The sequence below is a fragment of the Pteropus vampyrus genome, unplaced genomic scaffold (assembly GCF_000151845.1).
Source record: "Pteropus vampyrus isolate Shadow unplaced genomic scaffold, Pvam_2.0 Scaffold102, whole genome shotgun sequence".
NCBI classification, from domain to species: Eukaryota; Metazoa; Chordata; class Mammalia; order Chiroptera; family Pteropodidae; genus Pteropus; species Pteropus vampyrus.
In genome coordinates, this window is record NW_011888883.1 from 4551504 (window position 1) to 4574634 (window position 23131).

Genomic DNA, 23131 nt, shown 5'->3' on the forward strand with positions numbered 1-23131 from the left:
AATAACTATGCATGGTTCAGGTGGGGACAAGACTTATTGGGGGGGATTACTTTGTTAGTTACATAAATGTCTAACCACTATGCTGTATACCTGAAACTAATACAATGTTAAATGTCAACTTAATTGAAAAAAAAAAAGAAAGAAAGAAAAGAAAAAGACCACTAGTTAGAGAAACTATATTTTTCTCATCTGCTATAAAATGATTGAATGGAAAACATGATAAATAGAATAGAGTGAGAAGTATTTGTGGTGAGGGGACAGATAAAAATTCTAAAGAAAACTTATATTCTCCTCTCCTAGTATAATGTTAATGCAATATTAAAGATTAAAGAATATAGCTCATGTTATTCTTTTTAAGGACATTAAAAACAATGAACTATTCTAAGTAATCTAAATTATATCTGTGGTGGCTAAATCTGTATAATCTTTTTAAATTATCTTGGTTTTGGGGGAGGTATTTTCTAACATGAGAATAAATTATAGAGTGCTATGATTTTTTCTCATGGAAATAGTTATCAATGGTTATTTCATTGTTGTATATACAAAGTAAATTTTAGGACATTATATATGATTACTTAATTCAATTATTAATGAAGAGAGAGATATATCACAATATCTTTTAAAAAATCTTTTCAATTTCCAATGAAAAACTTATTCTCTTTGAAGTGAATGTATTGGTAGTGAATGATGTCAGTGGTGAAAATGCCATGCATTAAATAAACTTTAATATTCACTGTCTCTTTTGACCCATACAACAATTGAATGAAGTAGATAGGGAATGGATTATCTTCATTTACCAGATAAGGAGAGCCATAAAGAAAGACTAGAGACTTGCCCATGCTCACACACCTTAGAGCCAGAGATAAAAACAGAACTAAGGCCTCCTGATTCTTAGTCCAGGGTGTTTTCCATTATAACATAATCATAATATCTTCCTAGGTGCTCTTAAAATCTATGATTTGTTGCAGACAAAAAGTCAAAGGAAAATTCAATCAGTAAAATAAGCAACCTACTAGCTAGGATCTAATAAAACGTGTTCAAAATATGTTACTTTCCTTCAATCTTATCCTTATTTATCCCAGATCACACATACATACATACATACATACATACATACATACATACATACATACATACATACATACATATCAACAGAAATTTACCAAGGGTAAACTGAAGTGTTGCTGAATCTAATTCATCTTTGGCAATTAAATGTTGGGAGTTTGCTGACCATTTAAGTTAGTGTTGTAGCCACCAGCCCCCGATAGACACACGGACCACCAGAAATCAGTGAGTTATAGAAAACACACTCTTTATTCAGCCAGCTGGGTCTGCCAGGGGTACACAGATCCCAAATTAAACAGCCTCGAAATGTAGAGGTACAGGGTCTTTAAGCCTTAAACCCCATTCTTCATCCCGTTTTAACACACAAGTCTATTTTTCTTCTTTTTACTAACTGTTAACCCACAGGTCAGTCGTGCAAGCAAGGGGTACAGAAGCAGAAAGCTTATTGTTAGTGCGTTATGTTCCCATGAGCAATAGCCAAACAGTAATTTTCCAGCCAGCACATTCCCCACTGGCCTTAGTGGAAAATCAAATCCTTGATTCTTCATGAGGAATTTGTTCATAGCCTCTATTTTGTATTACTAAAAGTTTAATAGAATTAATTATCTTCCTTATATATGCAAACAAGAAATTGAGGAAACATGAGTCAAAAGTTAACAAGAGGAGGAAGAGGATTAAAGGTCCACTACAGCAGATAGGAGGGTTGTTAGCCATGGCGACCAATTGAACATCCTATGAAACCAGTTATTTGATTCTAGTCTTTGTTTTTCCCTGGCATCTAAATTTCTTTGTACTAGTAGTAAGCTTTCTCTAATTATTCCAGAGTTATTGGCATAGAAGCAAAAGGTTTTACCTTGAGCCATACATAATCCGTCTTGTTCTAAGAATAATAAATTTAAACCTCTTTTATTTTGGAGGACTACTTCTGCTAGTGAATCGACTTGAAGTTCTAGCCTGCTAAGCTCAGTTAAGTTTAGGGGAGTTCCTACCCTGACATAGTAAGGGGGTTTTGGGTTTAGGCACCACCAGCAATCTTGTCCTATGTCTGGGGTGGTCTTATTTAAGACCTCGTGTATTGTCGTTAGCATAGTTATTAATGCTCCTTCTGGTTCTGGTTGTGGCTGGTTGAATGCCTGGGCTAAAGAGGAAAAAAGGAAGAAATAGAGGGTTAGACTTATGAACGCCTGAGTCTTAGCCTTAAGGGCCTGTCTTCCTGAGCTGTCCACTCTTGTGCTGCCTTCATGTGGGAGTGATGAATCCATGATGGGACGCCGTCTACGTTAACTGCAGTGGGCGTCGTCAGGTAGACAGTGAAGGGTCCTTTCTATTTGGGTTTCTAGTCCCTTGGAAGTGAACTTCTGGATCCACACAGAGTCCCCAGGCTGAAACTGATGGGGAAGTCCGTCCCCTGGGGTTGAGTGGGCAGCACCAACTCGGGACCAAATCTCCTTCTGTACATTTTGAAGGCCCTGTAAAGACTTAAGTAAGACAAGGTTACATAGTTCTGCCTTTTTCTCATCTTCTATTCTAGGTACTAAAGGTGAGGGTTTTCCAAAGAAAATTTCAAATAGGGTGAATCCATTAATATACGGAGTACACCTGGCTCGGAGAAGAGCGAAGGGGAGAAGTTCTACCCAGGTCCCACCAGTTTCCAACCCTAACTTGACTAGTGTCTCTTTTAGGGTCCGATTCAGTCACTCTACTTGGCCCGAACTTTGGGGCCAGTAGGCGCAGTGGAGTTTCCATTGCAAATTTAGGTAGCTAGCCAATTGTGATACCTTTGCTACAAAGGCTGGCCCACTATCCGACCCTAAAGTTCTGGGGAAACCAAATCGAGGGAGGATTTCTTGTAGTAGTTTCTTAGTAATTACTAAGGCAGTTTCTTTCCTGATGGGGAAGTCCTTTACCCATCCTGAAAATGTATGTAGGCCCCCACAGTCGGGGTTATCTCAGTGAAATCTATTTCCCAGTGGTCCCCTGGATAAGTTCTTCTTTCCCTATGCCTAGGTTCTTCTATCTTCCCCTTCTTTGGATTAATTTGGGCACAAGCCGGGCATCGTGAGGCAATCTCCTCTGCAGTTCTTCTCCCTTCTAACAAGTGAAAGTAGGGGTCTAAAGCTTGGAGCATCTTAGTTCACTCTAGGTGTGTGGTCTGGTGTAGTTGGTGGAGGAGAGTTTTTCCGAGGGCCCGTGAGGGCCTGATTTTTCTATCTGGGGTTGTCCACCACTCCTGTTGGTTTCTAGTGGCTCCCTTATCTTGAAAATATATGTTTTCTTCCACCATATAGGTCCGAGATGGAGGCAGTTCTGGGTAAGGGACAACAGTCAGTAGATGTGGTGTGGGCCTCACTGGCCTTGTAGCCACTGTTCTTGCCTCTGCATCAGCTCGTTGGTTTCCCTCAGCCTCAGGACTATTCCCTTTTTGATGCCCTTTACAATGAACAATAACAAGAGTCTTAGGCATCTATATGGCTTCAAGTAAGGCTAAGATCTCCCCCTCGTTCTTGATGTCCTTCCCAGCTGAAGTCAGAAGCCCTCTTTCCTTGTAGATGGCTCCATGTACATGTGTAACGGCAAAGGCGCATCGGCTGTCAGTGTATATTGCGACTGCCTTATCCTTTCCCCATCTTAGTGCCTCAGTGAGGGTGATGACTTCGGCCTTTTTAGCACAAGTCCCATGGGGAAGAGATGGTGCCAGTTAGAGTTACGACCGCTGCCCCAGAGTACCTTCCTTCCTGCATGAAGCTGCTCCCATCCGTCTGTAAACAGAACGTCATCAGCCTCAGGCAGAGAAGAGTCTTTGAGGTCTGGCTGCAAAGAACACACAGCATCAGTGAAATCTATGCAGTCATGAACAGGGGTCTCAGGGTCTGGGTCTGGCAACAGATTGGCTGGGTTGATGACAGTAGCTTCAGATTTTAGCCATACGTTTGGGGTCATCTGGTGCCTTCCTGTTGTTGAACACCTTCTGGGCTATCTCGACAAGTTGGGACAGGTTCATCCCTGCAAAACCTTCTAATTTTTTGTAATTTACACAGGATATCAGGGGCTGCCTGAGTAGTAAAGGCTACATTAATTGCCTCAGGATCAATGAGGGTATATACCCGGTACGCCTCCTGTAGTCGTTCAAGAAATGCTCTGGGGGATTCCTGAGGTCCCTGTATAACTTCAGTTACCTTAAAAAGGTTAGTTGGCTGACGAGCAGCCTTCCTAATTCCCCCAATTAGAATCTGGTGGTACTGATCTAATGCCGTTCTCCCTGCCTGAGAATTGTGTCCTCAGTCTGGGTGGTAGAGGGAAATTCCTCCTCAATCTGTTCCCCTGTTTCCTCAACTCTCCTTACTCTTGCAGCTGTCTTTTGTGCTTCAGCCCAAATGTATCCACGTTCTTCCGCGGTGAAGCAGGTAATTAAAAGCTGTTGGCAATCGTCCCAGGTGGGGCAGTGAGTCTGAAAGACACTGAGAGTCCCATTAATGTCTGGAGTTTCTCAGAGAAAGGCGGATTCTGTGCTTTCCAGTTGTACAGGTCACTAGTCGAGAAAGGCACATAAACCATAAAGGGCCTGTCTGTGTGATGTCCCTGGGGTGGTGCTTCTTGCAAGGGGAGGATGGCCGGTGAGGTGGTATTGGCTGGTGCCCTGGCCAGAGCAGGAGCAGGGGGCCCATAGGGGTTACCTGCCCGCGTCCGAGGAGGTGAGGTGGTGCTATTTGGCCTCTGTTGTCCTGGATTATAGGGTGAGGGAAGGTCACTGTCCTCCAGTGGAGACTGGAAGACTGAGGGACTGGGCTGTCTTGGAGATTCGGTTGCCATATGTTTCGGGGTGCCCATGACTAAGACTCACGCCCCTAGAGAAAGGGCACACCAGCGGAGCCAAGTGGGGGGTTCTGAACAAGGTTTAACCATTGATCAATGATCAGGATGTCCTGGGTCTCCCATGACAATCTTCTAAACATTCCTCACTAAAACCCCTGTCAAAAGAACCCTCCGGAGGCCAGTTTACACCAAAAGACGGCCACTCAACTTCACACAATGTTCTTAGTCTGCCTGGAGAAAATTTTATGCCATAGTCAGCTCCTTCTACAAACCCTTCTTAGAAATGTCAGGAGACACCCCAAGTGTGCCTTCTGTGAACTTGGGCTTCCTCCCATTGCTTGTGTGGAAAACACAAGGCAGACACTCAGATGAAAACAATTACTGGGGTGTAGGTGGACCCAGAGAGGTCTGCTACCTACAACCCAGACAAGACCAAAGATAATAGACAGAACCCAATGACAGGGCACAGGAGGCGGCATCCCATGGCCTTGCCATGGTCCGGGAGATATGACTGCATCCAGTCTCTCCACGGACCCCTAATGACCAGTCAACAGAAACAGAAAGGTACCTTTTTATCCAGACGTCGAGGCCTTGGAGACTCCCATCGGGATCAGGAACAAAGAGTGTGTCCTAAAGGTTGCGTCCTTGACGATTGCATTGACCCCATCACGTCATTCAAGGGCCCTGGAACGTCTCAGGTTGGGCACTCCTTTGAATCCATAACAAGGACAGCAACCGCTTCGGAGGCTGGTCTAGTCTTAGATCTCAGGGCCACTCCCTGATATCTCGTTGGGGCCTCCAAATGTTGTAGCAGCCAGCCCCCGAAAGACACACGGACCATCAGAAATCAGTGAGTTATAGGAAACACACTCTTTATTCAGCCAGCTGGGTCTGCCAGGGGTACGCAGACCCCAAATTAAACAGCCCCGAAATGTAGAGGTACAGGGTGTTTAAGCCCTAAACCCCATTCTTCATCCCGTTTTAACACACGTCTATTTTTCTTCTTTTTACTAACTGTTAACCCACAGGTCAGGTGTGCAAGCGAGGGGTACAGAAGCAGAAAGCTTATTGTTAGAGCGTTATGTTCCCATGAGCGTTAGCCAAACAGTAATTTTCCAGCCAGCACATTAGCTCTACCAGATAGACCTTATTACTTACAGACTTGATTTAGTTTCTGAGTAAAATTATCTCAGTAGGGCAGAAGGGCATAATTTTTCTTTCATTTTCTACTTTGACTTTAAAACTAGGGAGAATTTTATGATCATGTAGGTCCTATTCACCACCAAATCCCTGAAATTTAATTTTGTATACTCTCTGGTAAGAACAACACTTTTCAATTTACAAAGAAACTTTTCTCCATAGAATGCTGGTTGGCCCCAGGTATGAAATTGACTGGTCAATTATTTTAAAGAAAAAATAAAAGTTGTAGAAAACATTTGTGTTGTGAAGTAATTGCTCTTGATTTGATTCTCAAAATACGATGCAGTAGTGTTTAACATATATAGTAGAAACTCAATGAATGTTTGATGAATGAACATGAGTCAGTTAATATTTATTCATGACAACTTAGCTATTACCTTTTCTAGTAAGCCACTAATATCCCCAGCCTGTTTGCAGATTCTCCTGTTTTGATTGCACTCCATCATACTTCTGTCTTAATTTGTCAACAATGTTGTTGTCGAGGTTAATATCATCGTTATTACTATACTTATTGGGTGCCAGAGGCTGAGGCGGTGAGATTAACTCATTTTCTAAGGTTACATAGTTAGTGTTGATGAAAAAAAAGAGTACTATAGAAAATAACCTCACAGAGTGATCTGATCATAAATTCCTAATTGGGCAGGTCATGGTGGGTAGTCACATCCCAGGCCTAAAACTTCTTTAGGGAAAGGTTTTAAACCAGCCCTGTCCATTGTCCTTCTGCATCTTGGTTAACACACCTTTGAAATGCCAGAAGTAATACCCCTCGAAGGGGCTATTAACCTTCAAGAGAGCATATAATCTTATTAATTATCCTCTCATCTAATCCCCACCTTGCTTTCTCCCACCTCCATGTTCCCTCTTTAATTTCAAATGCATAAAAAGAAGTTTGCAATTCTCAAATGCTCTAGAGATCTTGCTCCCTGGCATATGTCGTCACTTTGGCTCAAATAAACCCTTACAAAAATTCTCTACAGGTTTGGATGTTTCTTACATTGACAATGGAAGGAAAGAGTCATTTATCATCAATCACCACACTTTATTATACTCATCTTTTCATTTATCTCTCAGCTACCCTGTCAATTCTTTGAGAATTTTCCCTGAGTCAGTGTCAGCTTTGAATAACAACAAGAACAGCAGCAATCGACATTTACTGAGTACTCGTACTACTTTATATAGATGACTTTGTTTAAGTTTCACAATATGCTTATGCTAGAGATACTATTATTAAACCTATTTTACTGTAAGATATATGTTATTTCTTTAGATACATTCTTAGAATTGAAATTATCGCAAAAGATTATAACTTTTTCACATTTTATCTTATGATTTTAAAAATCTTTATTTTTTAGAATAGTTTGAATTTAAATGAAAATTGCAAAGAGAATACAGAATTCCCATACACCCCACGCTCAGTTTCCCTGACTACTAACATCTTATGTTACAATTATTGAACAAATAATTGTGCCTTGTCACAATTATTAAACAAATATTGAGTCAGTACTTTACTCAGATTTCCTTACTTTTTACTTAATGCTCTTTTTCTGTTCCAGGCCCTCATCTATGATAATATATTACTTTTAGATTTCATGTCTCCTTAAGTTCCTCTTGGCTATGACAGTTTATCAAACTTTCCTTGCTTTTGATGATCTTGACAGTTTTGAGGAGTATTAGTTAGATATTTTGTAAAATGTCCCTCAATTAGCACTTATCTCATGTTTCTCACATGATCAGACTGGGGTTATGGGTTTGGGGGAGAAAGACCACCAAGGTAAAGTGTCATTTTCATCATATCAGAGCAAGAGTACATACTATCGACATTTCTTATCTTTGTTGATAGTGACCTTGTGGCTGAGGTAGTGTTTGTGAGATTTATCCACTATAAATTTACTCTCCACCCCCTCCTTTCCATATTATACTCTTCTGAAAGAAGTTACTGTGTGCAGCCTGTACTTAAGGAGTGGGGTGTTATGCTCCATCTCCTTGCATAATTATTTTGAATTCTTCTTCAAGGGATATTTATCTCTTCTTCTCTATTTATTAATTTATTCAATCATTTATTTATACAGTATGGACTCATGGATATTTATTTTACATTTTGAGTTATAACGTAATCCTACATTATTTTCTTGCTCAAAATGTTTCAGCTTTGGGCATTGGGAGCTATTCCAGTTGTCCTGTGTCCCTTTGCTGTACCCACATCAATTTTTTTTTTTTTAGTTTCTGACACTAAAAGATGTTCTGGGATCATCTTAAACATTTCCTGCCCCAATACTAGAACTAGTCATTTCCTGAGGATTCCTGGTTACTTTGATTGGAAAATTGTATTAGAAACTAAAATCTGGGTACTAAGTGTGCTCGTTGCTGGAGATGTCAATGCTTCTCAGCCTTCTCAGCTGACAGAGCAAGGCCATATATGTGCATGTATTCATCTATGTATATACACGTATCTATAAATATATCTATATGTAACAACCTCTATATTAAGTTTATATTGGTGTCTCTAACTGTAACTTATTAGCACATGGATCATTCTAGCCTCCTCTCCATGCTTACCTATAAACTTCCACTCTAACAGTGAGAAACACGGCTCACACGATTTGCCATTTGTTTACTTAATTGTTTAACTCCAGTTGAACTTATAGCAATATTAGAATTGTTGATTTGTACCCTTGTGGAAAGCAACTTTATCAACTAAAGTACATTACCAATGTGCAGTTCCTTTTGCCTTTAGTCTTACAAGCTGTACTCATTTCAAATTTACTTAGGTCAGCAACTTTTACCCTGCTCCTCTTCAGTGACGTTGTTCCATACATTTTGTAACAATTCTATTTTGGGATTCCCAAACTTCTTAAATGATGTTTAAAACTTTAAGCTCACTCTTTGCTGTAAAGTTCTATGAGTTGTCGGAAATGCATAGTGTTATTTATCCACCATTATACTGTCATACAGAACAGTGTCACTGTCCCACAAAATCTCTTGTACTAGATACTTTCATCCTCTCCCATTCCCCTAAGATGCTGAAAACCAAAGGACTTTTTACTGTCTCTATATTTGTGCCTTTGCAGAAATGTTGACTGGAATCATACAGTATGTAGCCTTTTCAGACTAGTTTCTTTCACTTAGCAATATACAAAGATAATATACATATCTTTATAGCTTATTTTTCTTTATTGCTGAGTAATATTCCATCATATGGATGTACCACTATTTGTGTATCCATTCATCTACTGAAAAGCAGTTTGGTTGCTTTCAATTTTTGATGATTATAAATAAAGCTGCTCTACACATCCATGTGCAGTTTTTGTGTGAACCTAAGTTTTCAGATTAGTTGGGTAAATACCCAAGAGCACAATTTCTGGATGGTTTTGTAAGACTATGTTTAGCATTGTGAGAAACTACCAAACTCTCTTCCAAACTGGCTGTACCAACTTGCATTCCTGCTACCAGTAAATGAGAGTTCCTATTGCTCTGGAACCTCACCAGCAATTGGTATTGTCATTTTGTTTTTATTAGCCATTCTAATAGGCATGTAGTGGTTTTTCACTGTTGTTTTAATTTTCAGTTCTCTACTGACAAATGACATTAAGCATCTCACACATTTATTTGCTATTTGTATATTTTCATTGGTGATATGTCCAGATCTCTTGATTATTTTCAAATTGATTTGTTTGCTTTATTACTACTGAATTTTAAGAGTTCTTTGTATATTTTAGATACAAATCCTTTATTGTATAAGTTTTTTCACAAATATTTTCTCCAAATCTATGGCATTTTTTCATTCTTTAAATAGTCTTTCACAGACAAGTTTTTCCAATTTTTATGACATATCAATTTTTTTTCTTCCATGGATTGTGCCTTTGGTGTTGTATCTAAAAACTCATCACGAAAATCAAGGTCACTGAGATTTTATCTTGTTTTCATTATTTTACATTTTACATTTAGGTTTATGATCCTATTACAGTTAATTTTAGTGAAAGATATACTGCCTCTGTCTAGTTTTTTTCCCCTTTTTTTACAGAACCATTCATTGGAAAGACTATCCATATTTCACTGAATTGCCTCATTCCTTTGTCAAAGATCAGTTGACTATACATGTATGCGTCTATTTCTGGGCTCTATATTTTTTCCATTGTTCTGTGTGTCTATTCATTCCCCAATACCACACTGTCTTGATTCATGTAGTTTTATAGCAAGTCTTGAAATCAATTAGTATAAGTTCTCCAATTTTGTTCTTCAGCATTGTGTTAGCTATTCTAGATCTTTTGAATTCCATAAAAAGTTTAGATTCAGTTTGTTAGTATTTACAATACATCTTGCTGGGATTTTGATTGGTATTGCATTGAATGTACAGACAAGGCTGGAGAGATTCAACGTCTTAACAATATTTAGTCTTTCAATGAATGAACATGCAATATCATTTTTATCTATTTATATCTTTTTGATATATTTTATTAGGACTTTTTGTAGTTTCCATATATAGACCTTGTATAGAATTTAGATTATATAGCTAAGATAGATTTATACCTAAGTATTTCGTTTTCTTAGATACCATTGTAAATGGTAATGTTTTTTAGATTTCAAATTCCAATTGTTTATTATTGGTAAAGCAATTGACTTGTATATTACCCTTGTATCCTATGAACTTCCTATATGCATTTTTAATTCCAAGGGTTTTGTTGTTGTTGTTGATTTTGGGGGATTTTCCACATAGCTAATCATGAATAAAGATAGTTTTATTTCTTCTTTTCTAACCTGCATACATTTATTTCCTTTTTGTCTCATTGCACTGGCTAGGACTTCCAGTACAATGTGAAATAAGAGTAGTGATAGAAGATATCTTTGTCTTTTTTACCATTTTAGGAAGAAAGTGTCCAGTTTCTCATCTTTATGTATAATGTTAGCTGTAGGTTATTTGTAGAGATTCTTTATTAAGTTGAAGAAATTCCCTATGTTCTTTGTTTGCTGAGTTTTTATCATGAATAGATGTTGGATTTTATCAAATGCTTTTTCTGTATCTGTAGATAAGACCAATATGATTTTTTCCCCTTAGCTTATTGATGTGAATTACACTGATTTTTGAACGTTGAACCAGACTTGCATAAGGGGAATAAATCCCACTGATCTTGACCTAATTATTTTTATACACTGTTGGATTCAATTTGGTAATAATTTGTTGAAGATTTTTATAGCTATGTTTATCAAAGATTTTCAATCTTTAGTTTTCTTTTGTTGTAATATCTTTATCTGGTTTGGGTACTGGGGTAATGGTGACCTCATAAAATGAGTTAGAAAGTGTTCCCTCTGGTTCTATTTTCCAGAAGAGATTGTAGAGAATTTATATCATTTCTCCCTTAAATGTTTGGTAGAATTTACCAGTGAAACCATTTGGGACTGGGTGCTTTCTCTTTTGAAAGGTTTGATTCAATTACTTTAATAGATATAGTTCTATTCAGTTTTCCTATCTCTCCTTGTAGAAATTTTGGTGGTTTGTGTCTTGCAGGAAATTGGTCCATTTCATTTAAGTTATCAAATTTGTATGCATAGACTTAGAGTTTTCACTTATTATCTTTTCAGTGTCCATGGAACCAGTAGTGATGACCATTCTTTCATTTCTGATGTTAATAACTTGTCTTCTTTTTTAGGTTAGTTGGCTTGGCTAGAGGTTTATCACTTTTATTAATGTTTTGAAAGATGTAGCTTTTGGTTTTGTTTCTTTTCTCTGTTGTTTTCTTATTTTCAATTTCACTGATTCCTGCTCCAATTTTTATTTTCATCTCCTTTAGACTTACATTGCCCTTCTTTCTTTAGTTTACTAAGTTGCAAGCTAAGATTAATGATTTTAGATCTTTTAAGTTTCTTTATGTATTTCAAAGCTGTTTTAAATAGCTTACCTTTTACTGACCCTTTCCTCTCCACTAGCTTTTTGGTCTGCCTACCTCCTGACTTCAAGTAAGTTAGAAACAAAAAGCTTCTATCATGTGTTAAACACTTATTTGGAGTTTTTCTGTAATATATAACCAGACATAATACTAAATGACACAATTAATATGATAGAAAAGTAGAAGATCCTATGAAAGTGCATAAAATGGGGATCCAACCTAATTATGAGAATCAGGAAGAGCTCCACAGAGGTGATATATTAATGGTAAAGTGGCATTTAGCTCTAAGAGGTTATGGAGAAGCATTCCAAGAAAGGGAAAAGTCCAGAATAGCTTCACCGTAGAGTGAAGGCTGAAGTGGCAGAGTTGTCGACATGGCACGTGAAGGCTCTAGAGCTTTCTGAGAGCAGTGGAAGCATTAAGAGGTTTTAAATGAAGAAGTACTCTTCGAAAGAGTACTTAAACTGCTGTGTGAGAATAAATTGTAGGAGGCAATAAATATATGCAGAAAGACCAGTTGAGGTGATTTTGGCAATTAAGGGGAAGAGGAGATGGTGGAGGCTTAGGTTAAAGTGTGTATAGTAGAGCTGAGGGGAGTGGAAGGAGTCAAGGTATGTTTTACATGTAGAATTGACAGGAGTTTGTTGTGGATCGAATGTGGGTGGTAAGGGAGAATAAAGTGTTAGTGATGACTTATGGGATGTGTGGAAATAAAGAAATATGAAAGGAGAACAAATGTGGTGGTTGTGTGGGGGGGGCAGGTTCTAACATGCTGAGATGCAAATGTCTGAGGTACATCAAAGAAAAAGTACCATAGAAGCTGTGTTATATGAGCTTGAAAGAAGCATCTAACCTGGAGATATCCATTTGGGAGTTATAAATAGATGGCAACCAATGCCATGAGAATGGATCAAATAATTTAGGCAGGAAGTTTAAGAAAAAGAAAAAAACTATAGAAAGCAACCAGAAAGAATTTTGACATTCAAAGGTCAGAAAAGAGGAACTGGTTAAAAAGAATGAGAAAGTGGGACCAGGTACATAAGTGATGCTACAGAAGCCAATGCTTTCCCTCAGTTTTTGCCTTTCAGTTTTGTCTATGGATTTTTCAGAGTCAATACTCTTTCTCCAATGTCCAAGGAAGGTCATTCATTTTTATGTAGTCATTCATTTTTGTGAGTGTTCCACTGTACAACTGTTGGGCCCCAAACACTGTGAAGATGATATAATAAGATGTAGTAAATGAAGGAACTGGAAACCCAGATAATATTCAATTGAGAGTCACAGAACCTTTCTTGGTGTAACTAAGCTAAGAAGAACTAGCAGAGATACAATGGTTTGACATTGTTATCACTAGCCCTTGAATGCATGACTTGAGAAAGACTATAGACTGAGTGTATATACTGAGTGACTCCAAAATAATGAATATCCAATGCAAGATATTTGTAGTTGAAATTGTTGAGAAGAGAACAGAATATGTTCCTAGAAGTGTGAATCAGAACTGCCAGAGGTTATATAGTTTAAAAAAGACCATTAGGCATTCTGATACAAAATTCTGTAGAGGTGTTGGTGGGAGAGCCTAACATCCACAGCCTACAATATGCCCAATTGAAAATTATTATAATAAATCCAGTAAAAGATAAATAATCTGGGAAGATATATTTCCAATATATATAGCATAGAAACTGTTAATTATTGCATAAAATCTCTTATAAATCAATATGAAAAATAAACACAATAGAAAGTGTGGAGATAATACAAATAAGGCAATTCTCAAAAGAAAGATGCAAAAATTCCAATAAACATGATAAACTGTTAAAGCAGCAATGAAATATCAATATTTGTCTATCAGATAGATAATGATTACAAGGCACAATTAAATTTAGTAAGGAGAATGGGGTGTGGGGAAATGAGCACACTTTCATAGATTTTGTGAATTAGTACATTTCTGGAGGGTAATTAGGCATCGTGTATCAAAAATTTTAAATTAAAACTCCCTGACTCAGAAATTTCCCTTGCAGAAATTTAAGTCAATGAAATAATTAGACAAGTTAAAAACATTGTGTATAAAGAAATATTAATAGTCAAATTGATATAATAGCTTGAATTGGAAATAATCTAAATGCTCACATATATTGTAGTGGCTAAATAAATTATGGTATATCCATATAATGGAATATTAAGTAATTGATATCCTTATATTGAAAAGTGCTCCTGATCTATTGTTAAGTTTTTAAAAAGCAGACTATAGAATAGCATTATCACAAATAATAACCATTTGTGTAAAGAAAGGAGAGTTTATATAAGCATGTAAAAATCTATAAAAATACTCTATCAATAATGAAAGATGAGATTGTGGGGGATTTTTATTTATTGTATTGTTTATTTTTTGATACTCATGAATTATCTATCCATTTAATATAATAAAAATAATTGTATACAAGGTAACAAAAAAGTAAACATCTTAAAAATTGATTAAAGAATGTGATTCCAAATTAGTTAAAAACTTGTATTGTGTCATGGGTACTACATATTTTTTATCTTTGTGGATAGGGGAAGAATGGTGAGGAGAACACAAAGACTGGAACTAATAGAAAGCAATTAGTATTACCAATGATTTTCTTCATTTTCTGTAACTATTATCCACTTAGCAAAATTTGACTCTGTAAGATTTAGTGTCTTTTTATAGCTCTTTTGATCAGATTACTTCCTTCAACTCAATAGATTCCTAGGTTGATTTTTCTTTGAAAGCATAGATTGCTGCCAATATTGACAATATGGAAAGGTGGAAACACTAGGGCAAAAATGGATAGCTTGATTTATGTTGTTAGTCCTTTATAGGCTCTAATGCATTTAGATCTTTTTAAATTTTATATAACATCATTTTTTATTGTAATCATATGCTATCCCTTGTTTTTTTTTTTTTGTAGATATGTATCTTATTTGTACTCAGTCTCTAAGAAAGAACTCTCTGTCCTTAAAAATTTTGAAGATACTATGAATGCTTGTATTTGATTTATTCTCTTATGATGCCACCCAATCTTGGTTAGATGGCTGTCACACTGGGTGAGTAGACATGAAGGTCTCCTTCCTTTTGCACAAACAGACTAGGTAGGCTTTGTTTTTGGTCAGTCATTGGTATTTATAAACCACTTGTGAACTAAGTACTGGACTGTTAGTCTCCGTGATGGGTAATACGGCTCTAGAGTGGGTAAGTGTTAGAGTTCTAGCTCTTGGTGCATGTTTGGACATCTCGTCAATGTAAATAAACACACTACTTTTCCAGGTAGAATGTGGAGGAGATCCAAGTGCCACTTTTGACTTATATTTACCACTACTTGTCTAGGATTTTCTATGTGACAGGCGCCCTCTGGTGAATAGTGGGACTGACGTTGGCCTCTACTATAAAAGAGAAGCTGGAGAAATATTTAAAGCTCTTTTAACAATTTCACATTTATTAAACAAGTAAAGATGCTGAAGTTTTGTGTGTGTGATGGGGGTGAGGGTGGGGATCTATTTTCCATAAAAAACATTCAGGATTTCACAACATAGGAGTAGTAATTAATATTCTAGATGATGTTCAAACTAATCAGAACTTGGCTAGATCATAAATCATTGATCTTTACCTACTCTCCAAATGTAGATATTTGACTGAATTTTTTTTGACTGATACACATAACTCATGTTGAGACTTGAGAAACCATAATTTCAAACCAAAAAACTTTAATCTGGTAAATATGCTCGATAAATTATATGTTATTTGGTTAATTTCAAGAACAGAACACTTAATGTATACTGGTTGCTTGAATGATACAACAAATCAGTTACTTTTTATTACCTCTTCTCTCCCTAAAGTTCTTGCCACTTATAATAGACTTTAATCTGAAATGTTCTGAAAGAAGTATGTTATACTTTTGACATCATTATAAATATTTATTATTTATATTACTGGGTTAGATCCTAAGTAAGAATTGTTAATAATTCTTATCCTTTAGGATGTTTCCAATATAAAATAAAGTCAAAGTATACAACTGGGTCAATGGTCAGTTGGAAAATAGATCACATAAATATGATAAAAGGTAGTATTTACATAATTTTAACAGTGTCAAAGAGCAGAAGCAACAACACGCTTGACTCAATAACCTTTAAATGGAGCATTCTAAACCAACAATTGGAGAAAAGGTAAAACAAAAAGTAGATGACATGTTTAACTAACAAGCAGCTGAAAAGGTTGTTGAACTAGTCTCAAAGGTCTTGTTTGATGTCAGAAACTATCAAATTACCAACGGTATGTAGTCTATTTTTGCTACTTTTCACGGGCATATTATCCTGCTGCCTCACACCTTATTATCCAAACAAATTTTTAAAATAAAAATTATTTTTTTCTTCTTTTGCCTAGATTGTCCTTTGTCTCCTGAGCAATTATCCTTTTATATTCACCTCATTTCCTTCAGGTCCAAGCAGACTTGCCTAACTATGAGGCCCCTATTCTCCTTCTTCTTCTCTGAACTCCTAACGGCTGAATTTGGCACAATTGTATCTCTTTGATTATTCCATGTATATTAAAAGGCTCTACAGAACACATGCAAACATTCATTCAAATTACAGTTGACCCTTGAACAACAAGAGGTGGGGGGGGGGCCCGCAGGTTGTTGGTAAGGGGTGCCGACCACCCACGCAGTCGGATATCCATATAGAAAATTGGTGTATTAATTTAAGTCGTTCCACCGCGGATGGAAAATACGCATTTGTTATTTTGTTAATTGGTTCATTCTCCATCATTGAAGCTTCACTAATTTAGAAGGATAACTTGTGCATTTCCCTTGTCATAGTGCCAAGCATGTGCCTGCGTGCTTGGGTGAAGAAAAGAGAACCCAAAGGAAATCGAAGTGAATGACAGTTAAGACCAAAACACCTGGCCTACCTCATCCTTAACCACAAACCGCTCATTCTTTCCTGTCGTGTTTCCTAAGACGTATCCGAGGAGGGTGCGAGGTCACCCGTGGGAAGGCTGTGTACTCCTCAGAGCCTGATGCCAGGGAGGGAGGCGAAGAAGGAGCACAGAGTTACTCGCGGGGAAAGGTGGCAAGGAGGGGCGACTGGAAAAGGGGGCAGGGACGACGCACGCCTGCGCGTCCCCGACCACAGCATCCCCTTGCAGGAGCCCCCGCGCGCGGGCGGGAGGAGGGACGCGCCGGCTCCTCCGCCCCGCGCGCGCCCACGTGACCGCAGCCGAGGAGATTGGAGCGGCGGCGGCTCGAGGCGGTAGAGTGGGGCAGTGCTCGGCGCTCACAGCAGGAACTCCTCCTCCTCCTCCTCCTGGGAGCCTTGACGGTACCTGCTCCCTCGACCGGCTCGCCGTCGCCGCCGCCACAGCATCCCCGCCGCCGCGACGCTCCGAGGAGGAGGAGGAGCAGACGCAGCCGGGCCGCCGCCGTTGGAGGGGTCCCCAGCTGCCACTCGCTCCCTCGGCCGTCGCCTTCGAGGTCAGCCCTCCCGCGGGGGTCTTCGCTCTCTCCTCCCGCCACAGCCGGCTGTCACTCACTGCCGCGATGGGGCTCCTGGACTCGGAGCCGGGCAGTGTCCTGAACGTGGTGTCCACGGCGCTCAACGACACGGTGGAGTTCTACCGCTGGACCTGGAGCATCACAGGTAAAGCCGATCGCCGGCTTCCCCATCCTCCCCTGGCCCTGCGGGTGACGCCAGCCCCCGGCTGCGGAGCGCCCTTACCCGGGCCCTAGAGCTCCCTGCCCCGCTGCAGCTGTTCGGAAGCTGCGGATCAGAGGAGGCGCTGGGGCGCGGGGACCGCGGGGACCGCGGTCGGGCACTGGTTAATCTGCTCTGAACGTTAAGGCCTCCCCCTCCCCCCGACGCTTGCACGGTTTTCCTCTGAGCTTCCACCATCTCTCATCAGCTTCTCGGATGCAGGAGCTGACATGTCAGATGGAACCTGTGCTGCCGAGAGCTCTTCGCAGGAACCGCCCCACCGTATATTCCCACTTTTCCAGATCTCATCTGACAGTTCTAACTTATGCACAGGATTGGTTTTAACATTTAGTAACATTCCATACGGAGAGATGGCTGGGGGTGGGGGGACTCCAGTAGTAGCTGTCTTTTTGCTTCTTTGGGCTCCGGGTTGCTTTGACGCAACCTGCTTGCTAACCTGCTAATATTTTATCTAGCTCATCCATCTGTACTGTAATTTGGAATGAAAAGTAAAAAACAAAACAGACAAACAACCCCCCCCCCACTGTTTGGCACATTGAACCTTAGTATTAGTTTCTGAGACGTTTTCAACAGCAAATATGTTTCAAGTAATTGTCTATAATGGTTTTTGCGCAGTGCAGTCTGTGAGAGGGGGTGGCTAAAACACCGGAAAAGAAATGTCTTTAGGAAGGGGGTCTCTACAGCAGCACCTAGAGGTTGTCCCAGAAGCCTACATATATATAGTTTTCTTAAAATCAGCAAACTTTTACCTTTAGCTGTTGGAATTTGACAGGGCCGTCAGTTGGTTGATTTATGCAGCTCTCCTTGCAGAATCAATTGTGATTTTTTTTTTTTTTTACATTTTACCATTTTTTTTTTCAGTTGCTTCAACTGCTTTTGGTTTTAAGGCTTTTAAAAGTTTTCCAAGTAAAAATGAGGTTAACAGGATTTTAGAAATGATCTTATGATTTAAAATTTTTTAGTGCTTTTGCAGTATTGCACTGCATCCCAGCAAGAGAGGAAATTAACGTTCCAGGTTATGACTCTGCCTTCCTTCCCTAGAAATGAAAATATATTCCTGTAGTTTTGTGTTTGTCATTAGAGTAAATGGAATAATTGTTACAGCACGAATTCAGTATTCTGCATGGGATATATGTTGTGGAGAAAATATGTTGCTAGAATTATTTCTGGATGAGACAAAATGATTCTTTGACATTGATATGGCTTTAATTTCTTTAGGAAAGTGTTCTTTTTCATAAACTCTAAAGTTTGACACTGAGAAGTAAGCAATTTGATTAGCCATTGCAACTGAAAATGGTAAAAAGAGTTTAAATTGAGTTTTTCCTTTTTAAGTCTCTCTTCTATGTACTGCTACACTGAGGTTATGTTGTACCTATGAAGGCTGGGAAAGATGTACCCTTCCCTTCATCTCTGAAGTGATTTTGGTTTTTTAACATTGCATCAGGGTTTCCCATTACACAATCATGCAAAGCTAAACATCAGACAAGCTCTATGACAGGTAATTGCACTTTGCATACTTTAGAGTTCATACATCGTCAAGGTTCTCCAATCTCCACATAGCCAGAGCCACACCTAGGAGTTGTCATTCCTGTCTATCATTCCCTTCCTAGCTCAGAGCTTTACCATCTCTTGAGTCTCAGAGAGAATTGAGAGCAAAGATAGAATATACCTTTCTGTGATGATTCTTTTCTAATGATGTTCATGTAAAAAACATCATGATGAAATAGGAAATTTGTGTGGTTGCCCCATATGAAAGCTTGCTACTCGCCTGCGAAGGCATATGAACTAATATAATATTGTGTGCCGAGCCTCAGGAGTGAGCAGTAGCTGCTGGGACACAAGCAAGTGACCTTTTACAAACAGATGGGAGGGAAGCTTTTCACCCATGCTCTGGCTATCCACTTACGAAACCTGAGACTGCTTCCTTGCTTTCTGTAATGAGCTACCTAGTGTAGGTAGATGGTATTTCTTAACTAACTTAGGGGCTTAGTGGGATATAGTCTGTTCTGTCTTGCTGCTGTGTAAGGAGGAATATTTTTTCAGGTTCAGATAGAAGCCTGTTGTGTCCCTTTTCCTTTCATTGCCTCATCCCTTTTCTTTGACTCGTTCACACTGCTCCAATTCCAAGAGAATCTTGTCTCACTATAATGTCATGAAAATTATAGTGAGTTTCAAAGTAGAAAAGTAACTTATTAAATGAGGCTGAAGAAAAAGTTGATGAATCAGAAGTTTGGAAATGGAAAATAAAACTGGGTGGAGAGAGGAGATGGTCTTGAGAAATAGTGATGAGCATTGTGAAAGGATGCAAAATATTTAGGGAGAGCAAGAAGTGAGGGAGGCTCTGCGCTCTTGAATGCTTTCATTCCAAGGACTATATGCTTCTATCTTTCTGTTTTTTTTTAGTTCATTAAATATTTCTCTCCACCAAGATTTCTACCCAAGTGTAAATAATGTATTATCTACTTTGGTGGTCCAAGATATATATTTGATGATCCAAGATATTTTTGTCCTAGGGCAAATAGTTTCTGCAAAAATATCATTTTGAGCTATTATATCAAATGGTGCTATTTAATAAAACATATCTAAAGCATTGTATAAAAACTGAGCTTTTCAACAGCACATATCTAGCGAATATAGAATATGGCCCCTAGTGTATTAACACATAAAATGTTCCTTCTACTTTGCACACTGGAGTTAAAACTTTGAAAGAGCTGTACTTTTAGAAAACAAACAAAATTTCTTTACCTCCTTATATTATATTTTTAGATATTTTGAAAAGAAAGTTAATATAGGAAAGTATAGACTGAGACTGATATGAGACTTCGTACCAGCTGGTATAAGAGTAGATACTCTAATGGCATTGTGTTTATTTTTTTCTTCTATTTTTTTTTTTTTTTTTTACTTTATGAGTACATTAAAATGATTAGAACTGGTATCCTAGACTCAAAGTGAATATCTAATCAAAGAAAGGCATATGTAATTTTTTAAACTGATGAATCTAAATATTACCCAATCTGTAAATACCCAACTTATCTATATCATCCATTGTATTCATTTATTATTTTAATAAATACTTATTAGTAGCCTTTTGTGTAACTGACACGTAGGATAAAAACATCTTGGAGAGTTAATAGTCTGCATGCCCACAGTAAGGCCACCATATTTCTTTTTGACCTCATGTTTTTAAATGGCCATTGTCATGGAGTATGTATGTAAATGCATGTGTGTATGTGTGTGTACATGTATGTGAGGTGTGGGTGGATGGTTTGCATTGCTGTCTGTCTGCAGATATAGTACCTCACATTTTGATGAAAAAATTGTGTCTACCTGGGAGTCGAGGTTAGAGCCTAAAAGAACAGCCTAACTGGGTCCTTAAATTCACTTTGGAGGGGCAGAAGGGAGAAGGGGATAATGGTACAGGAGGAAGAAGGATGATGATGATGAAGTTTGGAAACTAGGCTTATATAATCAGTCTTTCTTTTCACGTGACATGGCTTGTGTAGGCACAGTACTTGGCTCTGGGGACACTTGGTCATTGCCCCCATGCAGTTTATGAAGTCCAGAGGGAAATTGCCATGGTCTGAGGGCAGTGTGATCTGTTAGTCAGGCCTAGCAGAGGTCAGAAAAGTCTATCTATACTCTTCTCATCTTTACTTCTACCTGTACTGCAGTCTTGAGTTGTAACAAGAATATTCAAGCTCTGTTTTTAGAATATTTTAGCTCTTTTGTCATGTGAAGTCGATAAGGATACTGTTGGAGACTACTTGGATAAGTAGACTAAGGAAAAAGGTGTCAAAAACTGAAAATCCATGGAAACCGGGAGTGTACTTAAGGGTTAGTGAGTCATCTAGTTTGCTGAGACTGGGGGCTTTGGGGAGGGAACATTTAACTTAATGTAAACAAGGTGGCTAAAAGCAGGTCTGTGCTTTTAATGAGGTTCTAGAGTTATCCTTCTCCAGTAACCTCCCCGAAGCCTCTTAAGAGGTCCATGCCATTATAGGGTGATTTTTTGGTTTGTTTGGTTCTTGTTTTTTCCTTCACTACAGTCTGGTGTTTGGTGGCAGATTCCTGGACTTTAATGACAGATGCTCTTGTCTGTTTCCCAAGGGTGTATAGCAGAAATCCTATCACAGATAGAATTCCAGGAGGGTAAAACAGTGCAGAGTCTGAAACTGGTGTCAGGACACAGTTTTGAACAGTTAGATTCTTTGGCTTAGGGAGAAAAGATTTTAAGAATTACACAAATAATTATATTAGACAACACTTTTGTGATCTTAAGAGCCACAAAGAAGTTAGTCATCCTTTTAAAATTCAATTTGCTTTACTTTTTTGTCATATGATAATGTCATTAGCAAATGATTTAATATTATTAACATAAATATTATTTTGGATTTGTGTCATTTATTATATTGAATCACTTATTTTAAATTAAACATATTAGCACATAGAGAAGAATTGTGCAACAGAATTTGTCTTTTCTCACTTTAGATAACTCCTTTCATTATCAAGACATTTCTCCTGTTAACAAATTAAGGAGCTATTTTAATTTCTCTTGGAATAAGAATGTATCAGAATATATTTTTAAAAATTATATGGGTTTGGACTTTTAGAAAAGAGAAGGGAGGGAATACATGTTTCAAAACAGTTTCCGAATTTTCTTTCTGTCCTGGTCAGTCTTTCCTTGCCCACAGACCTGCAGCTCTAGCCAACTTGGAAAGCTCACCCTTGAGTAAAATATGTGCATGTCCAATTTTATGTTTCCTGTCATACTGTTCTTTGTTTTTACTGTTCTTTCCCCCTCTACCTCTTCAGATGGATTTTCATCAGAATCCAGCAGAGTTTCCCTCCTTCCTAAAGCCTTTCTTGGCCATGGTACCCTGGAACTTTCATTCCTTCATTTGATCCCATTGCCTTTAGCAATTTCTCATATACTTCCAGTGCCATTCTTTCTGTGACTATTGTCTTGAACTGTTTAAACCATTATTGTTTACCTGTTCACGTCTTTGTATTTTTCTTCCCAATATGAGAGAGTGCCGTGTATATTTGTTAATTTGATATGTATCAGGAGATGATCCCCCCTGCCCCTTAACCTAGCATAATTTCAAATAGTGATATATTTTGGTTGCTAGGGAATGCAAAGAACACTTAACTGGGATTTAAATGACCTAATTAGCTTCGAGAGTTTAAGCAAGTCCGTTTGTTTTACCAACCTCAATTTTTTTTTCATCTGTAAATTGAGAGAGTTAAATTAGGTAATCTCGAAAGTCTCACCTGGCTCTAAAATTCTGGATATAGATGTAACTTTTAAAAATTCTTTAAATAGATGAAGCAATTTCAGATAAACATACATTGATCAATAATTCAAAAACCTCATTCTATGTAATAATTCAAATCTTTTCCAATAAAACTGTTATCAGTCATGCCCAAATAGTAAAAATAACAGATTC

General features: G+C 38.2%; 1 protein-coding gene across 1 annotated transcript in view; it reads left to right on the forward strand.

Moving 5' to 3' along the window:
* Positions 1-17201: 17201 nt before the first annotated feature.
* The window catches only part of ELOVL4 (ELOVL fatty acid elongase 4), a 27400-nt gene continuing 21470 nt past the window's right edge, over positions 17202-23131 (forward strand). The window contains exon 1 of the mRNA XM_011364904.1: positions 17202-17609. Within this exon, the coding sequence (XP_011363206.1) occupies positions 17510-17609 (100 nt within the window). The 5' untranslated portion in view covers positions 17202-17509. The remainder of the gene's footprint in view (positions 17610-23131) is intronic.